This window comes from Verticillium dahliae, genomic scaffold (assembly GCF_000150675.1).
Source record: "Verticillium dahliae VdLs.17 supercont1.28 genomic scaffold, whole genome shotgun sequence".
Taxonomy (NCBI): Eukaryota; Fungi; Ascomycota; class Sordariomycetes; order Glomerellales; family Plectosphaerellaceae; genus Verticillium; species Verticillium dahliae.
Window position 1 is genome coordinate 358,135 of NW_009276942.1, and position 20,420 is coordinate 378,554.

The window sequence follows — 20,420 nt, forward strand, 5'->3', positions numbered from 1 at the left end:
AGAATCGGCAGCACACCTGTAGGTACCTTGGTGGGGGTCGACGTTGCTGAGGGGCGCTGATCTTCGGTGCGCACCTTGCCGGCATTAGGGGATGAGCTGCCTATACGAACAGTGGACAGCCACTGGAAGGCCAGTGCCAAGCCAATATGTGCAAGCCAACAGTGTTTTCTTTCCGATGTCGATCCCCTTGACCTTGTCTCTTTCATCACCGCATGATAGCCCAGCCCTGTACCAGCCGCATCGCTCGTATCGCCCTTGATGGCGGTTGAGAACACATCTATCCCGAGTGGGGCTGACTCACGGCCAACCGGGATGAGAGCCAGCACAGGCTGATGATCTTTTCGCCATGTTGTCGTCCCAGGCTTCCGCTGTGGTGGCCAGTGACTCTGGCTACCCTCGTGGCTTGACTATTGCTTCTTTTTTTGCGCCCAGAGCATGCTGAAGAATGCATTGAATCTTCAGCCGATTTGGAACCGAGCTGAGGCCTCGGTCAGCGCTGCTCAGCCGACGCTACCTTGTTGCTTCGCTCTGCTTCAGCCAGCCGCCCTGCCACGAGGATCACGAGCAAGCATGGCGCCCTTCATCTCTTTGTTCGGCCCATGCTCTGCTACGTTTATACATAGAACCGCGATATATTGTTGCTTTTTCTTAGGCCTTGGCTAGACTGACTTGGGCTCTTGTAGCAGACTGGTCGAACAAGAATCTCGGTTTGTCTCCAACCCGTCTTTTCAAAATAATTTCTTGATGCAAATGCTCTTACCTCGGCCTCAAAGTTCTGAGTTACTGGCTGGGTACTCGTTTGAATTCTCGATCTCGTGGTCGCCCCTTTTTTGCTCGATTCATTGGCTTCGGGAGATACACCGCGAGTGCCCATCATACAACCATGCGTGGCGACAAAGTTGTCCTCGCTCTTGCGAGCTTGGCAGGACCCGTTGCTGGACAAGCCTTGGACACTGTCCTGACGGAGGGTCGAGATACCCTGCAGACTGCGCGCTTTGGCCGGCGGCAAGCCAAGGACCGCAGGCTAGCAACCGTCAAGTCGCATGCAAATGTCAACGAGACAGAGACCACCGTCACCCTGGAAAAGCGACTGGGTGCACGATGTGGTATAGACTTTGGAACCTCGTGCGAAGCCGGTATGTGCTGTTCCAGCGCCGGGTAAGTACTGTCACCCTCCCACCACGCAGTGCTGGCCCTAACGGATAGACTCCAGATGGTGCGGTCAGGGATATCTTTACTGCTCAGCGCCGTCCTGTCAGATCGAATACGGACCAGCCTGCGATGCCAACATCCGGCCCAGCGGTCCTGAGACGAAGAATGTCCCGCGGCCCAAAGTCGGCAGCGTACCTTATGGCACATCGGTCCGTCGCTGCACGCGACCTGGTGATATCGCCCTCACATATGACGATGGGCCCTACATTTACACCGACGACCTGCTCGACAAGCTCAAGGTAAGGTTGAGCGGCGACCTGTGATAGATCATTTTAAACCCATGTCGCTTACCATTTTCCCCCAGGCCTACAACGCCAAGGCGACGTTTTACGTGACAGGCAACAACTTGGGAAAGGGCAAAATCAATGACCCAAACACCGCGTGGCCAGGACTCCTTCGGGTGAGGCCACTTCTCGTGTCTTTTGATTGCCAAGCTGACGGATCACAGCGCATGATTGCCGAGGGCCATCAGATCGCGAGCCATACCTGGTCCCACCAACGTCTGACGACACTCACCGAGTCCAAATTCCGTAACCAGATGAACTACCTCGAGATCGCCCTGGCTGATCTGTTCGGCTACTTTCCGACTTATATGAGGTATGACCACTGTCGTTTTTGCGGCCTTTACAACGCTTAACTAACAAGCTAGACCCCCCTATTCTGCGTGCGACGGCGCGTGTGAGACGCTTCTCAACGAGCTTGGCTATCACATAACCTATTTTGACCTTGACACGGAGGGCTATCTTCGCAGTAGTCCATCAGCTATACAAGGCTCCAAAGACATCTGGGACGCTGCTGTGGAGGACGCCAACCCCGCCACTGCAAAGTTCCTTCACATCGAGCACGACCCCGTGCAGCAGAGCGTCTACAACCTGACGGACTACATGCTTGCCTCGCTCCAGCGCAACGGTTTCCGCGCCGTCACCGTCGGAGAGTGTCTCGGTGACCCCAAAGCCAACTGGTATCGCACCGTCGGCACCCCGAACCCGCCGGCCACGACACGCACAACCTCGGTTGCGCAGCCCACGGGAACCCTCCCTGCCACGACCAATGGCCGCTGTGGCGTAAACCAGGGCAGACAGACCTGCGCTCGCGAGCCTGGAGCTACATGCTGCTCATCGGCCGGCTGGTGTGGTAGTTCATCCGCGCACTGCGGGTCGGGATGCCAGATCGGCTTCGGGACGTGTTCAGCCTCGAGCCCGGGCGCGGCGACGACTACCACCACGCCATCCGCGCCAACAACTACCGCTCGCCCTCCGTCCACGAATGGTCGTTGTGGCCCGAGCCATGGCAGTGCCACTTGTGCGAAGGAGCCGCTTGGTGCAACATGCTGTTCGAGAGCTGGATGGTGCGGCTCCACTGGAGATCATTGTGGGACAGGATGCCAGGCTGGCTTTGGAACTTGCGCATGAAGCTGCCTTCACTCTGACATTCGTCAAGGTCGCATAATCTCGTTGATGGTACATGGAGGAGACGCAAGCCTGGCAGGTATCGGACTATTAGATTCTTCGGAGCTCTGGACGAGAAAGGGGCAGAAGCATGGATCGTTCCATGCCGATAGACTGACCATCCGACACGTTCGTAATGCTCAATGCGAATCATGCTTTTCTTTTTTCCGTCAGCCCCTAAAGAATCAAAGGTGTCTACTCGATGATTTCCCAAAAGTCTACCCTGCCCAGGGCCTCTCTCACATGATGTCCACCAACGGCCCGGCCAACTGTCAGATATTTGCTGTCCAAGCTGAACGCCGCCGAGCTCGCAAAGCCCTGCCCGAAACCCATCCTGCACAGCACTCTCCCCGTCGCCATGTCCCTGACATCAGCGCCATTCTCTGTCCGGCAGCACAGGAACCTCAGATCGGGACTCGCCGCCAGCGGCCACCCCTCGCCCCCAGGCCCATCAAGAGACCAATTGTCGAGGGCCCCCGTATCCGGATCCCACAAGTACACTTTCCGACCCCAGACCGAGGTGACGACGGAGCCAGTTACTGACACGGCGAGAAACACTGGATTTTTCCACTCGGCCACCTCGAGCTTGGCTGTCCCCCGCCACGTAGTGGTGCTCGTCACCCGCAGCGTCCCGTCCCTGCTCATGGTCACGAGACGGTCGCCTTCGGCCGTGAACCGCGCCTCGAACACATCCTCAGTGTGACTCCGCACGACACCGACCCCCTTGCCTCCGCCGGCGACGTCCCAGACCTCGACGCGTCCCAGGACGCCCCGGACGGCAAGCAGCGCCCCGCTCGGCGAGAAGGCAAAGGGTCTGGCGCCGGGCCAGCGTAGGTGCTTCGTGAGATACGTCTGCTTTGCATAGTCAAAGACGACGACTTCTGGGTCCAGGAACGTGCGGCCGTCATGCAGCGTTTCCCGCGAGCCCGCCTGCCGTCTGGACAGCTCCAGGCGCTCGTACGCCGATGTCGACAGACTGTCCAGGTGCTCCTGCACCACGGCCATCAAGGGTCCCGCGGGCGAGAGGCACATGGACGTGCCGTTGAGGTTGAACCGGCCCGCCATCTGTTCCCGCCCCTCGGGCACCTTCATGTGGAAGAAGCGCACGCGATGGTGGTACGTTGTCACGGCCACGCGGGGCACGCGGGCCGTGGCGTCAAAGGCGATGCCGAGAGTCTCAGACTCGAGGGTCGGCAGGCGCGAGACGTGGCGGAGGTCCATACGTTGCGGTGCCGGAGGTAGTCTGATGGTCGAGTAGGCTGGCGTCGGGCGGCCGAGGTCGCCGGCGTCCAGACCGTCGAGGCCAGGCGAAGGCGCACGAGTAGAGTCGTCCGGGGCCTGGTATGAGTCCAGACCACCACCGCTGCCGCTGCCGCTGCCACCGGGGAGCGAGGCCGCTTCGGATAGAGCCACGTTGCTGCTGCGGCGCTGCTCGATCGGCGGGGGCACGAGATTGCCCGAATGCTGCGAGGCGAAGCGCTGCAGGGCTCGAGGAACTCGGTAAGCACCACAGCCTGCACTGTATTGGCGTTGCGGTCGCGATCCTCGGCAAGGCGGACCTTGATGTAGAGGATTTCGGGCACAATCGACGTCGTTGCGTACGGCGGCGAGTCACCCGTCTGCTCAGCCTCGTTGACGCCCGTCGCCATGTCCAGCCCGGCCACGGCCACGTCCAAGGCCCGCCTACCGGTCTCGAGCGGCCTCACCAGTCGATCAACGTCCATTGGCACGATGCCTTGCCAGTCGTGTCGCTGGCGGGTTGGGTCCTCGAGCGTCTGCCGCGCAGCAAGGACATGATCGACGCAGTTGGCCGGCACCATCTTGATGCCACGGAACACGTCATCTGGGATGGGCGTGGCGCCGTCATCAAAAGAAGCGGCCTTGTCACGGAGAGCTGCGGTGGACCGTCGTAGTTCAGAGAGCTCAGCCACGAGCGGCTCCAGGTTGGCATGCGATGTCGTGTGCCTACTTGAGAACTCTTCCACGCTCGTTGCAATGGATTCGAGAGACTCCTCTAGACGGTTGCATTGCATCCTGAGCGTGTCCATTGTGCTGGCGACCTTTCAATGAACAAAGCTCACCCGCCGCGTCGAGTAGACTGAACGACCGACAACCTATGTACCTAACTAAGTACGTCGTCAGTTGAGCCTCGTCTCCCTTGGTCGGGAAGGCAAACTTGTTGCTGCGCCGCACGTCAGCTGGGGGGTCATTTGCAATGATGCCGCGGCACATTTGCCACAAGCGATAGTGCGCGGAGATGTTCACCCCGGCGTGCCTCGTCCTTCCAATGCGCCAAGAGACATAGGAACTCGGGCCAATGCATACGCGTCGCTGTAAATGTTTCTAGTTGGTTTGCTTGCCGGCCTGCTGTCACCGTAATGCAGCCTGCCCTAATTATACACTGTCGAGCCAGGCTCGTATAACCATGTTGACGCCGTGTCCCTGCTGCTTGGCTCGAGTCCAGCGCAAAATGAACAAATGCTGTAAAAGAACTTTGTCTCTTGAGATGAACCATCAACGCCCAGTCAATCACGCCCATGGCAACGCCGGTCGCAAGCAAGTTGTCCTCCATTGATTGCGCGCCTCGGGTATCTCCTCCACCAGAAATAAGTATGAAAAAATTACCCCCCAAATCTGAGATAGCTGCCCGGTCCAAGGCAAGCGGTGAAGTACGGCGTTCTCAGACCATCTCCAACTCGGAAGCCTCGACGGGATCAACAAAGGGCGACTTGGTAGTCTCCCACGCCTGTTCAATGGCGTCACTAACAGTCTGGTTAGTCAAAGAGCACAGAAATGACAGGACAAGGAGACACGAACCTCGTCGTCTTGACGATTTTGATTCCCCTTTTCTCACAGAACACAAGGAATCGCCGCTTGGTGCGCTCGCGGGCAAAATCGGCAATCATGTCACCGCGTTCTTGGCCGGTTTGCTCGTCCTTTTCGACGCCAGGCCGGCATCGCACAACCACTTTGCGCGTGTCGGCCGCCCATTGAATGTCCACAACGTCTTGCGGCGTGAAGTGAAAGTTGACCGGGTTAGAGTACAACCCCCACGACGGCGGATTGCAGTCAGATAAGACCTGGTGCTCAAAAACATCGTCTGTGCCACCCTCGATATCGACCCAATGCCAATACTGCGTGACAGATGTGCTCGTTGTGTTGATGCGCGATTTGACGGAGCTCAAGCAGAAATCGTGGTTGCTAATCTGATCGCCACTGTAGTCGTCCGTATCGGTGTATCCGTCATACTGCAAGTCATAGTCACCCTCGCCCTCGCCCTCGCCCTCGTCCTCGCCATTCAAAGGCGTGCCGTTGCGACTATTGACGAGGGGTTTTCGTTTCCGTTTATACGGCCGTTCCTGCTCGGACTCGGCGCTGAGATTCTGCGCATGATGCATCGCCGCCGCTGATACTTGCGCGACAACATCATAGCCGGGAAGGGGGCCGACCAAAGTAGGGCCAGCTCCGACCGGAGGCACGATAGCCTTGATGGGCGTATCATTCAAACTCTTCCTCTTCTTTCCCGACATCTTCATACCGGAAGGGCGGCCGATACTCCTTTTCCCGTTTGCCAGTCGAAGGGCCTCCAGCTTGCGGTCATGGTAGAAATTGTGTACTTTGGCGTAGAGCTTGAAGTGCGGGCCCTCCTCTTGAATGACTTCATGCAGCCGGTGCCGGATCCATTCCAGAGGAGTGATGTCCATTGTGCCGAAACTTTCGAGAACGAAAAAGGTATCGGCGAGTCGGAACAGCGTATCGTAGCCGACAAGGCGCGAGTTGACATACTTTTTGCTCAACAGTTGGTAAGGGCTGATGTCGGCTTGCCTCAGGAACTTGAGAATCGTCTCGCCACGGTTGACTTGGCGTCCGACCTGAAACTTGCTGCTCGTGTTTCCCTTGAGCGCAGCTTCGTGCTTGACACGCCACGACTCCAAGGCGGGCTGGATAGCCGCGTTCTCGAGATCAGGCTCCCAGTCGGGCTCCCAGTACGGATGGCTCGGGTCAATCTTCACAAGAGGGACGCCTTGCATACATTCAGGGTGGGTGTACACGACGCCGTCGTGACGCAGCACGAGGTTGCTGGCTGTGATGGGTTCCATGTCTTCCTCGGTCGAGTCATCCTCAGGAGAAGTCTGCTTGGGCGTCTTGTCGCCTTGCCAGTGATACACGTTTTGATGCTGCTGCTGCTGCTGAATAGTCGTGATGCCCTTTGGTCGCTTCCGCAGCGCGTTAGGGGCAGGGCTGTCATCCCGCGAATCATCTAGGTCGTCCTGGGGTGCGGCCGCGGTGTACTGGGTCACATCCTCCTGGACGCCCGTCTTTGGCGTCGAACGAGCTTCGTCGTCATCTTCGTCGCTCACGGCCTCTTCCGCGGGCATCTGGCACGGCTGTTTGGACCACTCGCAATTGCCGCACTTGCGAAAATTGGGCCCACGTGGAATGATGCACGTATCGAAGGGGCCCAGGTTCTTGGTACAGTTAAGGCAGCGTTTTGCGCCCTCGAGCACGTCGCCTGTAGCCTGCAGCATGACGGCGGTCCACCTCGCCGGCTTCGCATTGGGGCCGTTGGCATACGTGTACCGCTTGTCGTAGATAGAGTTGAACTTGTCCAGATCAAAGGTGCGGCCAGGGCGCGTGTTGACGCGACGCTTGACTGGCAGTCCCAACAGCAGCGACACCACTGCGTTCTGTGCCGGGATGCTCCTCACGGGCGCGACAAAATTCCCGTCGCCGTCAAAAACCTCGACGCCCGTGAGATCATCGAGCTGGCCGATATCGTTGGTGGCGCCTACATTGTTGGCTGCGGCAAACGTATGGTGGTATCTGGGGGCCGCCCCGTTGGCGGCGGCGGCTTGGGGTCCGTCAGGTAGGCTGGTCCTGCCGTCCTTGATGCGGCGGGTGCTGACGGCGATACCATTGGTGATATCGCCAAGGGCCACGTCGACATGCTCATCGCTGGATGGGTTAGGGTGTGATGAGGTGCCGCGCGAGCCAAACCACGCAGTCATCTTGGCACGTCGGACTGCGCGTTCAGCCGCCAGGGCTCTCTGTTGGAGCTCAAACTCACGACGCCTCGTCTCGAGCCGTTCCTCATAGTTATGGTAAGCGAGATTGATCTGGCGGAGGTTTTCTTCGGCCCGCGCCTTATCGCGCTGCATGCTCGCCAATTCATTGCGAAGGTCCTTGGTCTCTTCGATGAACCGATCAAGCAGGCGTTGGTCTTCTTCAGCAATGGCGGTATTGAAAGATTCCCAATAACGACCCTCAACCTCCATGCTGGGGGGTGCATCATCTGCGGCCGCGGCCATGGTTGGCGCGCGTTGAGAGGGTGTGAGGTAGGATGTAGGTGAATTGGTAATGCAATTGAGAGTTCCGGAGGGTTTTTGGGGGGGGGAGCCGGAAGCAGATGTTGGCCGAAACGCCACCGCCGGAGTTGAGCTGCTGGTAGGAGGTGTGAGTGGGTGGTGGGTGGGTTGACCCAACCGGTCGGGTGAAGAAATGGCCGGGCTAGGATGAGGCCGACGTGGCGGGCACGATGGCAGTCCGAGGTCAGCGTGCTGCGAGGCCTCTGGTGGCAGATGGGGGGTTGAGACGTCTGGAAACATCAGCCGATCGTCTAGGGGCAAAGGATGGGGAGAAGGGGTGAAAAAGATAGATGGGTGGTCGGGATGTTATGGCGCAAGAGAAAACATGTAGGTAATCCCTAGTCAGGGAGGTGTTGGCGGGAGGTGGAAAGAGTGGCGTGCGATAGGATAGGATAGCATTGACAACGCTATTCTCGGCTGACACGGATAGGGTGAAGCGTGAAGGCGTCAAGTAGCCCAGACTTTGCATTACCTTCTTGGTCTGGGCGGGTTACGAGTTTACAGCTAGCCGTGAGGCGATTGTTTCCGGAACGAAGCGTGGCTGACAGAATTTTGTGCTGTTCCACCGGCCTCGGCAGGTAAAGGGTGTCGTCAGCGTTGTCGTTCTTCTTCTTCTTCTTCTTCTTGTCGTCAGCAGAGGTAGTGACGAAGGCGTATAATATAGGCCTGATTCGAGAACGCGGCTGATGGCCTCGCGCGCAACGGGGGTCTCTGGGTGGTGAGGATATGCCGTGTGAGGGACTCGCTCCAGTGGGCGGCTTGGGCGGGTGGGAAAGTGGAGCTGCCACTGTGGGATTTGTTTGATGTACCAGCGTCAGGCGACAATGGAGAAGCTAGAATCCGTGAGGTTTCGAGGTGGGAAGTGAGGTAATGACAAGGAGCTAATGCTATCAATGATAATCTGCCATGGGGCGCAACTAGCTCCTTGATGCAGTCTCATAATACCACCCACCCAAGGTAGGTAGGTACCTAGGAAGCGAGGTGCTCTCCTCGGTCCGACGAGGCTCGCGTAAAGGCACGCAGGTACCGTTATAGATAGTCGGTAGTAGCGTCGTTCAATTACGCAGTGCAATATAGCGCGATGTCTTTGAACGGGTTCCGTGGATCATGAACGGTGCTTGTACGTGTCAAGGACGCGATGCCGGGAGAGGGAGAAAAAAAAGAGGAAGATAGAAGGAAATAAAAGAGAGAGAGAGAGAGAGAGGTGAGGAGAGCGAGGGAGGGGCTGGGGATGAGGTGTTGTGGAAGGAAATGAAAATTCATGTCTGGGCGATCCCCAATGATGATGTTCTTGGATTGAACACTAAGTTAATGCGAGAGGCCTGGGGATTAGGCATTGGCAAAGGGGGCCCCAAGCTAAAAACCCGCCTTGTTCCAAGGCGCTGTTCGAACCTTCCCATTGAATTTATACTACCTAAACTTACCTCATTATTCAGGTCGACACTCGCGGCAGGCACACACACATCTGCCTCACTAGCTCCCTGCCTGCCTGACCGCCAGTGGTATGGTACCCAGGTACATGTACATGTACCTGGCAGGTAGGTGGCATGCCCGCTGGGCCCTCTCACCAAGTCCATTGAAATGCTACGGAGTTTCTTATGTCCATGTGCTCCCGGACAGTCTCCGGGCAGTCAGTTAGCCCGGGTCCATCTCCTAGAGAGCACGCCAGCCCCACGTGATCGATCATGCCTGCAACCGTGTTGCTGTTCCCAGTGGGCCCCTTCCCATCACTGTCAGAGCCCATTCCGGCTGGATGAGTTGGGGGCTGAAGCTCGGGGCTCGGTCAACAACACTGGGGGGGAGGGGGGTTCAACATGACTTGCGTTTCGGCTTCTTCATGGCACGGCTCCATCAATAAGACAAACCTCGCAATGGGAGAAGCCTCTGACCAAGGCCCAACCGTATATATACGGTCACGTTGCCAATACAACCGACGTTAATAAACAAAGACCCAGATCATTCCGATAGAATTCGTTATGCGTAAACGTAAGGTGTGCAGCTGCCAAATCAAACGCTGAGCCATGTATGCACGCGGTAAACCAAAACGCTTCCCAAAAGTTCATCCCACCCCCCCCCCCCCTTAATAGCTCGCGCCCGTCTCTCACATGCTGCGCTTCTTCGTCAGCTTGCACTCTTGCTTCGATGCCGCGCTGTGGAAGAAATTGCTGACGCTCGCCGCCGCGTTCCCGTACGGCCCGTGCCCGTTGAGTAAACCGTGCAGCGGGTTGGCCGGTTTCTTGCCTCCTCTACCCGCACCTCCTGAGCTCGTAGTCGCAGCGCCTCCCCCGGGCGTCGACGGCCCAGGCTTCCACCATCCGCTGCTGCCCCCCGACATGGCGGGGGTCTGCGGGCCGGCGCTCGAGGGTCTCGGCGGGGGCTGCGAGTGGCCGTGTGCGCTGCTCGAAAAGTATGGCGACAGTCCCGGGCTGCCCCCTCCCCTGCCAGCACCGTGAGAGTGCGTCGCACCAGGGCCCGGCCGCGGCGGCAGATGCGGTGCGTGGGCCTCGGGCGGCAGGCTGCTGTTGGCTGCTGCAAACCCCTGCGCGTTGACGCCGTACTGCTTCCGTAGGCGCTCTGTTTCGCGGTCCACCTCGGCCTGCTTGCGGCGTCGCTCCTCCTCTTCCCTGTTGAGCATGTCTTTGATACGTCGCGCCTCCTCAGCATCGCGGCGCTCCTGCTCGCGCGTCTGGCGTTCCCGTTCGCGAGCTTGTCGTTCCTCCTCAGCCACCATGGCCTGAAGTCGCTTTGTCTCAGCGTCGATGTCTTGCTGGCGAGCGTCGCGTGATGGCACCACATTGGACTGCGCCTGGTAGGAGGTGGGCTGCGGCGGAGGGGCACCAATGGCCCCAGACATTGGTGCCGCGGTGCCGGGAGATGCCGACGCCCCGCGAGAGTCCTTTTGCCGTCCGCAAGATGCCAAGGGTGGCGCACTAGAAACGTTGAAGGGATCCATCTTTGGGTTGAGATACAGATCACGAATGACCTCAGCCCCAAGAAGCAACACGTTTCGAGTCCCTTCTGATCCTGTACATCGACACGACGCAGATTGGGTTCGTAAATCGTAACGGTGCTGTCGTGACGTCCCTCCTTGAACATGGCCACCGTAATATCAGGCTCCTTGCTCTTCTTGCCGCCGACGCTCTTGCCCACCAGATAGCACGTCATCTCCCTGCCGAGCCTCGACTCTTTCTTCCAACGAAAGACGGCCTTGGGCACAAGGTCGCTGATGGGAGGCTCGCCAGCGTCGAGGTCGATCTTGCTGGCACTGGGCGCGCGGAACGACTGCTCAGGAAGCTCAAACTCCCAGCTGTCCGATTTGCCCCAAGACCCCGGCTTCGAGCGAATCACGACATGTGAGTCCGGGTTGTAGAGGTTCAGCGTGACCGTGTCTGGGGTGATCGGTGTCGGCGGGGGCGGCTGGCCATTTTGAGCGCGGATCTCGGCCGTCGAGAGCGTTGGCTGCGACCACGACGGCTCGACAAGAACCTCGGCGTAGATGATGGACTGAGAGGACACGTCGGCGAGGGCGACAGCGTATTTGTTCTTGGATGCGGAGACTGCCGGGTCGGCGCGCATCAGGAGATACTGCGCACTTGGATCGGAGCCATTGTGGGAGAAGTAAAGGACTGTGTTGAGAGGCGAATCGGAGGAGGGTTGGAAGCGGAAACTCGGCAAGTTTTCGTCGAGCATGGCGAAGAGGAGACTCGGCGATTTTGCACAATGTCAGCTTATTTTCAAGTCTAGGTTGTCGGTTCGAGGTTCTTGTCGGATGAAGTTGACCAGCAGGTCTGGTGCTTGCTGCAGCCTGATGTCGGCTCCTATCGGTTTCGAGGCAGCTGACCACAGGCTTCCGTTTCCGTGAGTATCCCAGTCGTGACCCGGATATATAGGTAGATATGATATGGACGCACGGTGAGGTATGAAGAATATGGATGAATAGAAAAAAATAATGGAAGTGATCAGGCTATCAACTTCAGTCCTGTTGTCAGATGGTGTTTCCAGGTGCAGCCCACCAACCCACGCGGCCTGGGATTCGTAGTGCGTCGTCATGACGAGGCTTGGGTAGGCGCCAAGCCGCTGCAGGGCATCCCGCCCTTCTCTGATTGGGCCCTGTCCAGTAACCATGGAGAGGCGGTGCAGCCGTCAGCCTCGAGCCGCATCGTGGCCGCGTTTCACAGTGGGGCCTCCCTACTCTCAGTCTCAAAGGAAAGGTAGCCAGCCATCCGAGCAAGGGTCGGCCTCGCTGGCCAGCCAATTCACTACCCCTGCGCCGGCACGCGTGAGCATCTGCAAAAGCAGAAACACGATTGCTGTGCAGTGTCTGGTTCACCTGGGACCGCTGTCTTTCAGGCAAGATCTCAGCTTGCCAACATGTCATGTGCATCACAATGCAATCAAGATCGGGAGCAGGGTGTCATGTGCTTTTCTTGTTATCTGCCTGCTATCTCTCGACCGTATACACATTGCCATCCTCCCCTCGCGCCATGCTATGCTGTTTGTACGATGTATATGCTGGTGGACACGGCGGTCTGGCCGATCGACGTAGACGACATCAGGATCTCTCCAAGCCCCAGGCTTTAAACGGAAAAGTCCAGACGTCCACGCGTCTTGGCACAGCGTTCCAGTGCATCCGTCTTTGTCCTGGCATCCGAAGTGGTATCATGTCGGGTCTGGTAATTAGGTTCTCCTCTCTTCCCCGTGCGAGGTCCAATGTACTCGCAGTGTGTGTGTGTGTGTGTGTGTGTGTGAAAAGAGGAAAAAGGAACAGAAAGAAGTGTGTCAACGGAGAGCAAGCTCCGGCATAGAAAACGATGACACAGCTCATCGCAGCTGGTAGTCGTCGGGGCGCCTGGGCTCCTCTCCGTCGGGCATCATCATGTTGAACTGTTGTTCGGGTGGCATGATGTTCTTGCCCAGCGCCGCTGGCAGTCCGGGAACGGGTGGCACGTCCTCTTCATCATCGCTGCGACCCTGGGCCCGCTTAACGCGGCCCGTCTGCTGGTTCACCCAGCTGTTGACCGTACGGAACCGCGGGGGCAGGTCCTCGCTTGTTTCCGTGTAGATCGTCTCACGGTTGCTGCTCCCGCTCTTGCTGACCCAAGAGTAGCGCCCCACGACGTTTTGGGTGGATCGCAAAGCCTGCGAAGCGGGAGGAGGCGGCTGCAGGCCAGGCACGATAATGTCGCCATCGCCGAAGCCAGAAGAAAGAGACGAAATCGCGCTTACACGGTTGGCTGGTCGCCCGTAGCCATTTGTTTGCTGACGGGCAATCTCCATCTCCGATCCGACGTAGTACAGACCGCCACCAGCGGACTGAAGCGTCGAGCTCATGTCGCCGCCGTTGCCGTACCTCGCCATGATGGAGTCGATCGTTCCGTCGCCGGACTGGTAGGTACCCTGCTGAGCGCGAAGTGTGTCATTACGCTGCAGAGCCATGCTCGTGGGGCTGACAGTAATAGGCGTTCCGTTGGCGCTGGTCTGCGGTAGACTGTACGTCGCGCTGCTTGGCTGCTGGAACTTGGGCTGGCCAGCATAGACATCCGTGTCCAGACGCAGCGAGCCGCGGCCGCCCTTCTCATACGGAGGGGGCTGCCCGGCGCCGTCATCGAGATTGTGCCATCCGCGAGCTGCTGCAATGTTACGCAGGAATGGAATCTTAGCCGCAAACCTGATGCCGATGCTAGGTTTATTGATGGGCGGGGGTGGTCCCTGGCCGAGGTTAGGGAACTGGCTTTCGCGCTCTCTCCTCTTCTTGCGAGTCCGCCTGACAGTCCTCCAAACAATCCAGATGATGAAGCTTGCAAATATGAAGGAACCTAGTCGCGGTCAGCTGTCTTGTTCCATCTAAGTGGCGTTCACTTCACTCACCAATGGACCCGACAGCAATCAGGGCATGTTCCGTGTTGGGGTCCATCCGGCCTCGGCCGCTGGCGCTGTCATTTTCCTCGACAGGCAGAGCGGTGCCAGTGATAAGGTTACTGCTGCTGGTGGAGCTTGTGGTGGTATCATCCCGGGACTTGCTCGTTGTCGGCGAGGGCGGCTCCAATTCCTTTCGCGGTGCAGTGGGATCGAACACTGGCAAGGCTGGCGGCTGGGTTGTAATTGACAGGGAGGACGTGGAAGACTGAAGCTGTTTGTCAGACTCGAGTCTCGAGAGCGGTAGCAAACTACTTACAAAGCTGGAGGTCGAGAGTGAGGCTGTCACAGTCCCCGCGGGTGGTGCAGCCGTGATTGTCCTAATCTCGGGAGGCGCTGTAACGGTGATGGGCGGAGTTGTGGGAGCCTCGATGGGTGCAGCGATGGGTTGCTCGGGCGCTTGATCGTTGATGGGCAAATTGGGCCGCGGAACGGGTTGGCTGCTAAAATCGGGCAGGACTGCCGGTGCCGCTGCCGAAGGCGCCGCTGGAGGCGCCGCTGGAGGGAGAGCAACGGGCGGCGTCGTGGTGGGAGACGGCGGGGCCGCTGGTGGAGGTGGGGACGGATTCACGGGCGGTGGTGGGGATGGCCTCGGGCCGGGGGGCTTGATGGGGGTAAGAGTGACGGGCGGCTGGGCTGCGGCAGGCGGAGGTGCAGAAGCGACAGGCGAGTTGATTGGCGACGTTGGCGATGTTGGGCTGTCGGGCCCGCTGTCGCTGTCCGAGCCGTCTGCAACGGCGTCGTTGGTCAAGCCAAAATCGGGTACCGGGGTGGGAAGGTCGTCGTTGCGGGTGGAGATGATGTCCCTTGTCTTGGTGGCCGGCACCTGGCGGCGGTTCTTGTTGTGTACTGGACCAGCCTCGTCGTCAGAAGAGTTGCCGCCGCCGTCGGCCACGTCGACTCGCTGCCGTATCCTCCTGGCGGGCACACGAATGTTGCTAGGGGGCGATCCTCTCTTCCAACCGGGCCTCTGCCCGTTCGCTGCGATGAATGGTGCCATTTCCTTTCCCTCGATCATGCTCTACGGGCCTCCCGTAGCCGTCAAGATGCAGATGGTGATTCGTTGGTGCTACCGGTTGGCACAGGACATGACCACGGGTGTTGGTCAGGTCGAGTTCAAGTTGTGTCCGGGGTTGGTCGTCTTATTCGAGGCACCCGATGACGACTGAGAAGGAAGGGCAGAAGCAAAAAAATGTAGACCAGGAAAAGGCGTGTGGTAAATAGAAAGTCGATGAGTCCCAATCAAGGGCGTCTCAATGAAGAAGACAAAAGTGAGTACAACGAAGGCCGGCCTTGTGAGTGAAGAAAAACGGACAAAACAATAGAAAAGACAGACACCCAGTGGAGTTTGGTGGATAGGGAAAAGGAGGGAGAAGGGAGAAGGGAGGAAGCGGAAGAAGAGCAAGACAACAGTAATAGACGGGGGTGCGGTGGGAGGGCAACGTCAGTTTGTATCAGATCAACATCGCGGGCCCGTGTGCACCACCACGGGCGCGGGGAAGCCAATTACTGGTCGAGCGATCTAGAGCATTGTTGCACGAAGTCGTGGTGCTTCAGGGATGCGTCTACACAGCGAGTCCGGGGGCACTGACCCGAGAAGTCAGGTACCATTGTCGCCAGAACAGGTGCGAGTCGGTGCAGGGTGCATGGTCCGCGACCTTGGGCTCCCAGGGGGTGGACCGCACGAGCGAAGGGGTTGCAGCTTGACGTCTGGGCTTCATCTTGTTCGGACGCGGATCCGCCGATGGTTTGTCGAGGTCCCCGTCTAGGTCGCTCGCTGCCCACCCCTCCCATCAGTTTCTGTGGATTCTGTGGCATGCTCGAGCACATGGCTGTGGAACAGCAACGTTCTCTGGCACGCGGATTGCTCAGAAGGGAGAGAGCTTTGGCTCGTGGGGTCAATGTCATCAATGGCTTCGACTGCATGTAGCTAGCTTGGCCCAATCTGTCAATTGAAGACCCCAACTCGTCTGCAGTACAGTGAGGGATCGATATTGAGTGCCACAGCTGACTCGCTCCAAACGGCGACCGCTGAGAGGGAGTGTCACTGGTAAATGACGAACTGTCGCGAGGGTCAGTCACCTTTCCAGGTCGGCGCTGGCCGAGGTGCTCGCCGGACGAAGCGACGAGATCGCTGCCAGGGGAGGAGCTCGAAAGCGTCGATGCGTCGCGCTGGGGGGCGTTCGAAAGTCGAGGAACCTCAAGGCAGACCGCTGGCTGTTCGAGGCAGATGCGCCGGGGTGGCGACGTTTGGCCACCTCCTGAGAAGAAGGACTGCCCTACTTGCCGTGCCACGAGCCGTCACGAACAAAAGTCGCCTGCAGCAGCGTCCAGCGATGTTGCTTGCGAGGAATGAAGGAACCAAGAGCATGAAGCAGCCGGCCCTGAACGCTGTGACACTCTCCTGCACCATTGCAGGGGTCTCTGCGTCTCAGCATTGAAGAGCGGGTTTCAAACCAGGCCGCCAGGCAAGGGGTCCCGCCTGTTCCCGTGCACTCCAGCGTCGACTGCCGCTGTCTGTGTCTGATCTGTCGCTGAACCGCGTCGTGATTGGCTGCGAGCTGGCCAGTGGTCTGGAATGTGGGTGAGATCGAAGGGGGAAGACTGGCATCGAGGCTCAATATCGTCGTCTCTCCTGGTTGAACCTATCGTGCCGGCTTTTTTCGCCGAGCCTGTCAAAAGAAGGGTAAGTAGCCGCTGCGACAGCCCTCGCGAGAGACGCAAGAGGCAAGAGGGCAAAGGCTGTTCCAGTTTCTCATTCAGTGGTGGCTGTCAGACGTAAGAGAAGGATGCCAAGGAGGTCGATCGTCCGTGTCACTACTATCAAGAGAGAGTCAGTCAACAAGCAACACAGGCTGGCATCTATTTGTCAGTGGCCCTGCCTTGCAGGCTGGGCGCAAGCCATCTTGCCGAGAACCATGGGTGCGGTGTTACTGACCCGTCATTTGGAAACCCTCGCAGACGTCATGCTTATGCTACCGGAAATCGTGCCAAATACCGAGTGTAGAGCAGAGTCATTCATACACGCGGCCACAGCCGGCCTGTCCTTGCCAGGAGGACTCATCATGCCAGCACTCGGCTCCGGATCGCTCCTCAGAATGGCGCCTGTGTGGTTTATGGTCTGTTTAACCTGAAGCTCGCGGGACAAGCCTCGAGACAGTTGAGGTACGGCCTTGGCGTCTGGAAACACGGTGGGGACGAGCCGAGTCACGCCCCCTCGCCTGCATGTTGTTGGCGAAGCACAGCCTGGCCCACGTCCGGCTTCACAGCATCAGATGAGGGCTGGGGCAGTCGCAGCGCAAAAGCTGGCCAACTGGAATTTCACTTTGCGTTGTTCCCGCCGGGTCATGTTTCACGAAGGTTGGGTCCGCGTCTGCTCCCGTCAGTCGGGTGGAACGGCAAGCGCACAAAGAGGGAATTCATTGAGAAGACGAAAGGCGCGTGTTTCGTTTCGTGAGGACGAAGCGCCCTGTGATTGCGGATACCACGAATTGCCAAGTCTTTGTGGCCGTAGCAAGGCCCTGGTGTTGATTCACAGCTTGTGCAGTTCCCTGCATCCCTGATCCCACGCGCGTAGCTTGGCACTACCGATGCTGGAAGTCATGTCACATTGGGCAAGGTCGGATACGCTGATCATCAGCGAGCCAACCAAGAACTGGTGGGTTGGGAGCATCAAAGTGCGAGGTAGGTGGCCGTGTCTTGTGATCAGCTGTGACTGGTCTCCACGACCGAGGTATCAAACGGCTGCGATGCTCAAGCTGGCACAATATGTCTGCAGAGTCCTCATGCTACGTAGCTGATGCCTCGGTGACATGATGAGCACCTTGAACCCGGGCCAGCGGTAGCAATCATCCTCGTCGGGACTGGTGTCCCACGACACCCTCGCAACAGCGAGTGGGATCTGCGGGGGACGGGACCGGGTGATCTCGCGACGCGGAGGCCATTCCCGAAGCACCATCCCGCGTGAGCGACCTTATCTGGCTTGGGCTCGGCGAAGGGTCGGTAGTCGTGTGTAAGTTGTGATATTGGGGAACTGCGGGAAAGTACGTAATGGATCGATCTCAGCCGTAACGTCGGGTGTGGGGAACAGGACTCACACAACGGCGGAAGGGATGTGGTTATTGATGGATACCATAAGGTGCGGTAGGTAGGTAGATGGAGATGAGCTGTGAGCACGCTTCGTAATGCAAGACCATCGCGAAGCTAAATCATTGTCAGTGAAAACAACTCCATCTAAGAAGGAACCTCGGACTTGGTTCGGAACCCGGATGGTGGACCCAGACCAGATTTCTCCGATATATTACCGGCATGCGCCGAATATGCAGTAAGGCATAGGCGACAAACCCGTCAGAAAACTCAGTGAAGATAGCAAGCGCTCCAGTCATACACTGGCAAGAACTGGCAGGCACGCAGGGCGGTTGGATCCACCAGAGCTCCCCTGCGGCGTGGCACTTGCCCACGCTCACCTGCTTCTACTTCTTCTTCGCACCTGCATAAGGTAGGCAGGAACCAAGATACCTAAGGTAGGTAGGATGGATGGAACCAGTAACTGTTAGGCGACAACATGCTGCCGCTCCCCTTGGTCCGGGTAAATACTGGTGACATTTTAGTCGCGGTTTACCGGCTCATTCGTAGTAGCAGGTATAGCCTTGCTGAAAAGAGGACGGCTATTTTCTCTGCCCTTATAGGCTTTTCGCTCTGCCCGACTAAGGTAAATGCACGCTAGATAGGGGATAAGCTAGAAATATAGCTCTACTACCTAAATTAGCTAGGGCAATTATATATCTTTACTTATCTCTTATACTTTTAAGTTTCTAGTAAAGTAATCGAGTTACTAAATAAGTAATAATAGCCCTTAGCGGCCTAAGGTAATTAGTATTAATCTTTTTATATTATAAGTTAGGATATTAGAAAGACTATAGCTTTGATTAGAGGCTAGTTAGAACCCTCTTTATTATTTACTATAATCTCTAGTTATAATTATAGAGAGGTATTATATATCTATAGTAAAGGAGATAATAGTACCCTTAGTAGTAGGCTTAGTAAAGGAGGTATTATAGAGGCTTTATTTAAAGATAAAATAAAGCGTTAGCGATATCTAGAGGGCTTAGAATAAGTATATTTAATAGTATTATTATATTTAAGGGTATTAGTAATTATAGAGCCTTAGGGGGCTATTTATATTACTTTATTAGCTAAATATAGCTAGTCTTTAGCTTAGAATTTATCGAGAAACTCCTCGAGAGACTTATATATCTAAGAGATAAGTAAAGGTATATAATTGCCCTAGCTAATCTTAATAATAAAGCTATATATAGAACTTAACCCTTACTTAGTATGCATTTACCCTGGTCGGGCAGAGCGAATAGCCTATAAGGGTAGAGAAAATAGCCATCCTCTACTGAAAATGCCGGCCCGGTGGTCAAAGCTCCTACCCTTCCGCGATCGCGCTGCATCTTCCCTGCAGCAAAATTTTAAATAGAGAAAATTAAGAGCGAAGAACAGGGCGCACGCCAAGCATGCGCGGCGGTCCGTCAGCTATGAATTCCACGGCCTGGCCCTTTCCATGACCCTGTCTCAAGCGCTACCAATCAGTGCGTCACAGCGATAGACGGCGCTGGCAAGAGTCATCAAGAATCATCCGCGCTGCTGGAGCACGTTGTCTGCCCAGCACTCCCGGTCCAGTCAGGATTCGGTTCTGTCCCGGCGTCACACTAACTAGGCCACCCTACCTTGAGGTAGCTTACCTTGCCTGCCTTGCCTTGCCTTATCCTTGGGTCCAGTGACCCTAAATTCCCTCTTCTTGTGGCCCGCCTCTCCTTAGGACATCTTTTTTCTCCCACCTCATCGTTAACCTACTTTCCAACGACGGGACTGACGTTCCCCTTTGCCAATTGAAGCCATGGCTTCTTCCTCCTGCGCCATGAGTGCGCTGCGTCCTGTCCAGTTCGCTCCCCGAGCCTCGTCGATCTCGTTTTCGTCGGCTGCGACCACAAGGGCTTTCGCGACGTCATCACAGAGGACTCTCAAGTTTGTCCCGACTTCGAGGCCTCACGCGCCCTCCATCGCCAGGCAAACGACCCTCGCGCGCCAGTTCCAGCGTGCCTACGCCGATGCCGCTGCCCTGCCATCCCCCCAGAAGCCTGGCAAGGTTCGCACCACCTTCAAGTGGCTCTGGCGATTGACCTACCTGTCGGCCATCGGCCTTACCGTCGGAGTTGGCTACACAATCTACGTCGACAGGAACCCCCAGCCTCAATTTGAAGCGGACCCGACCAAGAAAACTCTCGTCGTCCTCGGTATGCGCAACCATGCCCGCGGTATTCATGTGACCAAAGCTGACTGAAACGCAACAGGCACCGGCTGGGGTTCTGTCTCTCTCCTGAAGAAGCTCGATACCGAAAACTACAATGTCATTGTCATCTCGCCCCGAAACTACTTCCTCTTTACGCCCCTGCTGCTTTCGTGCACTACGGGT

At 57.3% G+C, this 20,420-nt stretch overlaps 6 protein-coding genes across 6 annotated transcripts in view; 2 read left to right on the forward strand and 4 right to left on the reverse strand.

Annotated features, from left to right (window-relative positions):
* Positions 1–883: 883 nt before the first annotated feature.
* VDAG_09682 (chitin binding protein) lies at positions 884–1,868 on the forward strand (the record flags this gene model as incomplete). Its single annotated transcript, XM_009658643.1, has 4 exons — positions 884–1,158; positions 1,214–1,451; positions 1,517–1,612; positions 1,661–1,868. The coding sequence occupies 4 exons, from the start codon at positions 884–886 to the stop codon at positions 1,847–1,849; spliced, it is 798 nt and encodes a 265-aa protein (XP_009656938.1). The 3' UTR covers positions 1,850–1,868.
* A 987-nt stretch (positions 1,869–2,855) lies between these two features.
* Positions 2,856–4,309, reverse strand: VDAG_09683 (uncharacterized protein; the record flags this gene model as incomplete). The annotated part of the gene is made up of 2 exons (XM_009658644.1): positions 2,856–4,139; positions 4,220–4,309. 2 exons carry the CDS (start codon positions 4,307–4,309, stop codon positions 2,856–2,858), a joined length of 1,374 nt encoding a protein of 457 aa, XP_009656939.1.
* Positions 4,310–5,340: 1,031 nt separating this feature from the next.
* On the reverse strand, positions 5,341–7,969 carry VDAG_09684 (uncharacterized protein; the record flags this gene model as incomplete). The annotated part of the gene is made up of 2 exons (XM_009658645.1): positions 5,341–5,422; positions 5,478–7,969. The coding sequence occupies 2 exons, from the start codon at positions 7,967–7,969 to the stop codon at positions 5,341–5,343; spliced, it is 2,574 nt and encodes an 857-aa protein (XP_009656940.1).
* Positions 7,970–10,127: 2,158 nt separating this feature from the next.
* Positions 10,128–11,716, reverse strand: VDAG_09685 (uncharacterized protein; the record flags this gene model as incomplete). The annotated part of the gene is made up of 2 exons (XM_009658646.1): positions 10,128–11,050; positions 11,107–11,716. The coding sequence occupies 2 exons, from the start codon at positions 11,714–11,716 to the stop codon at positions 10,128–10,130; spliced, it is 1,533 nt and encodes a 510-aa protein (XP_009656941.1).
* Positions 11,717–12,847: 1,131 nt separating this feature from the next.
* Positions 12,848–14,942, reverse strand: VDAG_09686 (uncharacterized protein; the record flags this gene model as incomplete). The annotated part of the gene is made up of 3 exons (XM_009658647.1): positions 12,848–13,842; positions 13,895–14,150; positions 14,202–14,942. 3 exons carry the CDS (start codon positions 14,940–14,942, stop codon positions 12,848–12,850), a joined length of 1,992 nt encoding a protein of 663 aa, XP_009656942.1.
* A 4,825-nt stretch (positions 14,943–19,767) lies between these two features.
* The window catches only part of VDAG_09687 (external NADH-ubiquinone oxidoreductase), a gene marked incomplete at its 3' end in the record, with an annotated part of 2,024 nt that continues 1,371 nt past the window's right edge, over positions 19,768–20,420 (forward strand). Inside the window, exons 1-2 of the mRNA XM_009658648.1 lie at positions 19,768–20,241; positions 20,299–20,418. Of these exons, the coding sequence (XP_009656943.1) occupies positions 19,845–20,241; positions 20,299–20,418 (517 nt within the window). The 5' untranslated portion in view covers positions 19,768–19,844. The remainder of the gene's footprint in view (positions 20,242–20,298; positions 20,419–20,420) is intronic.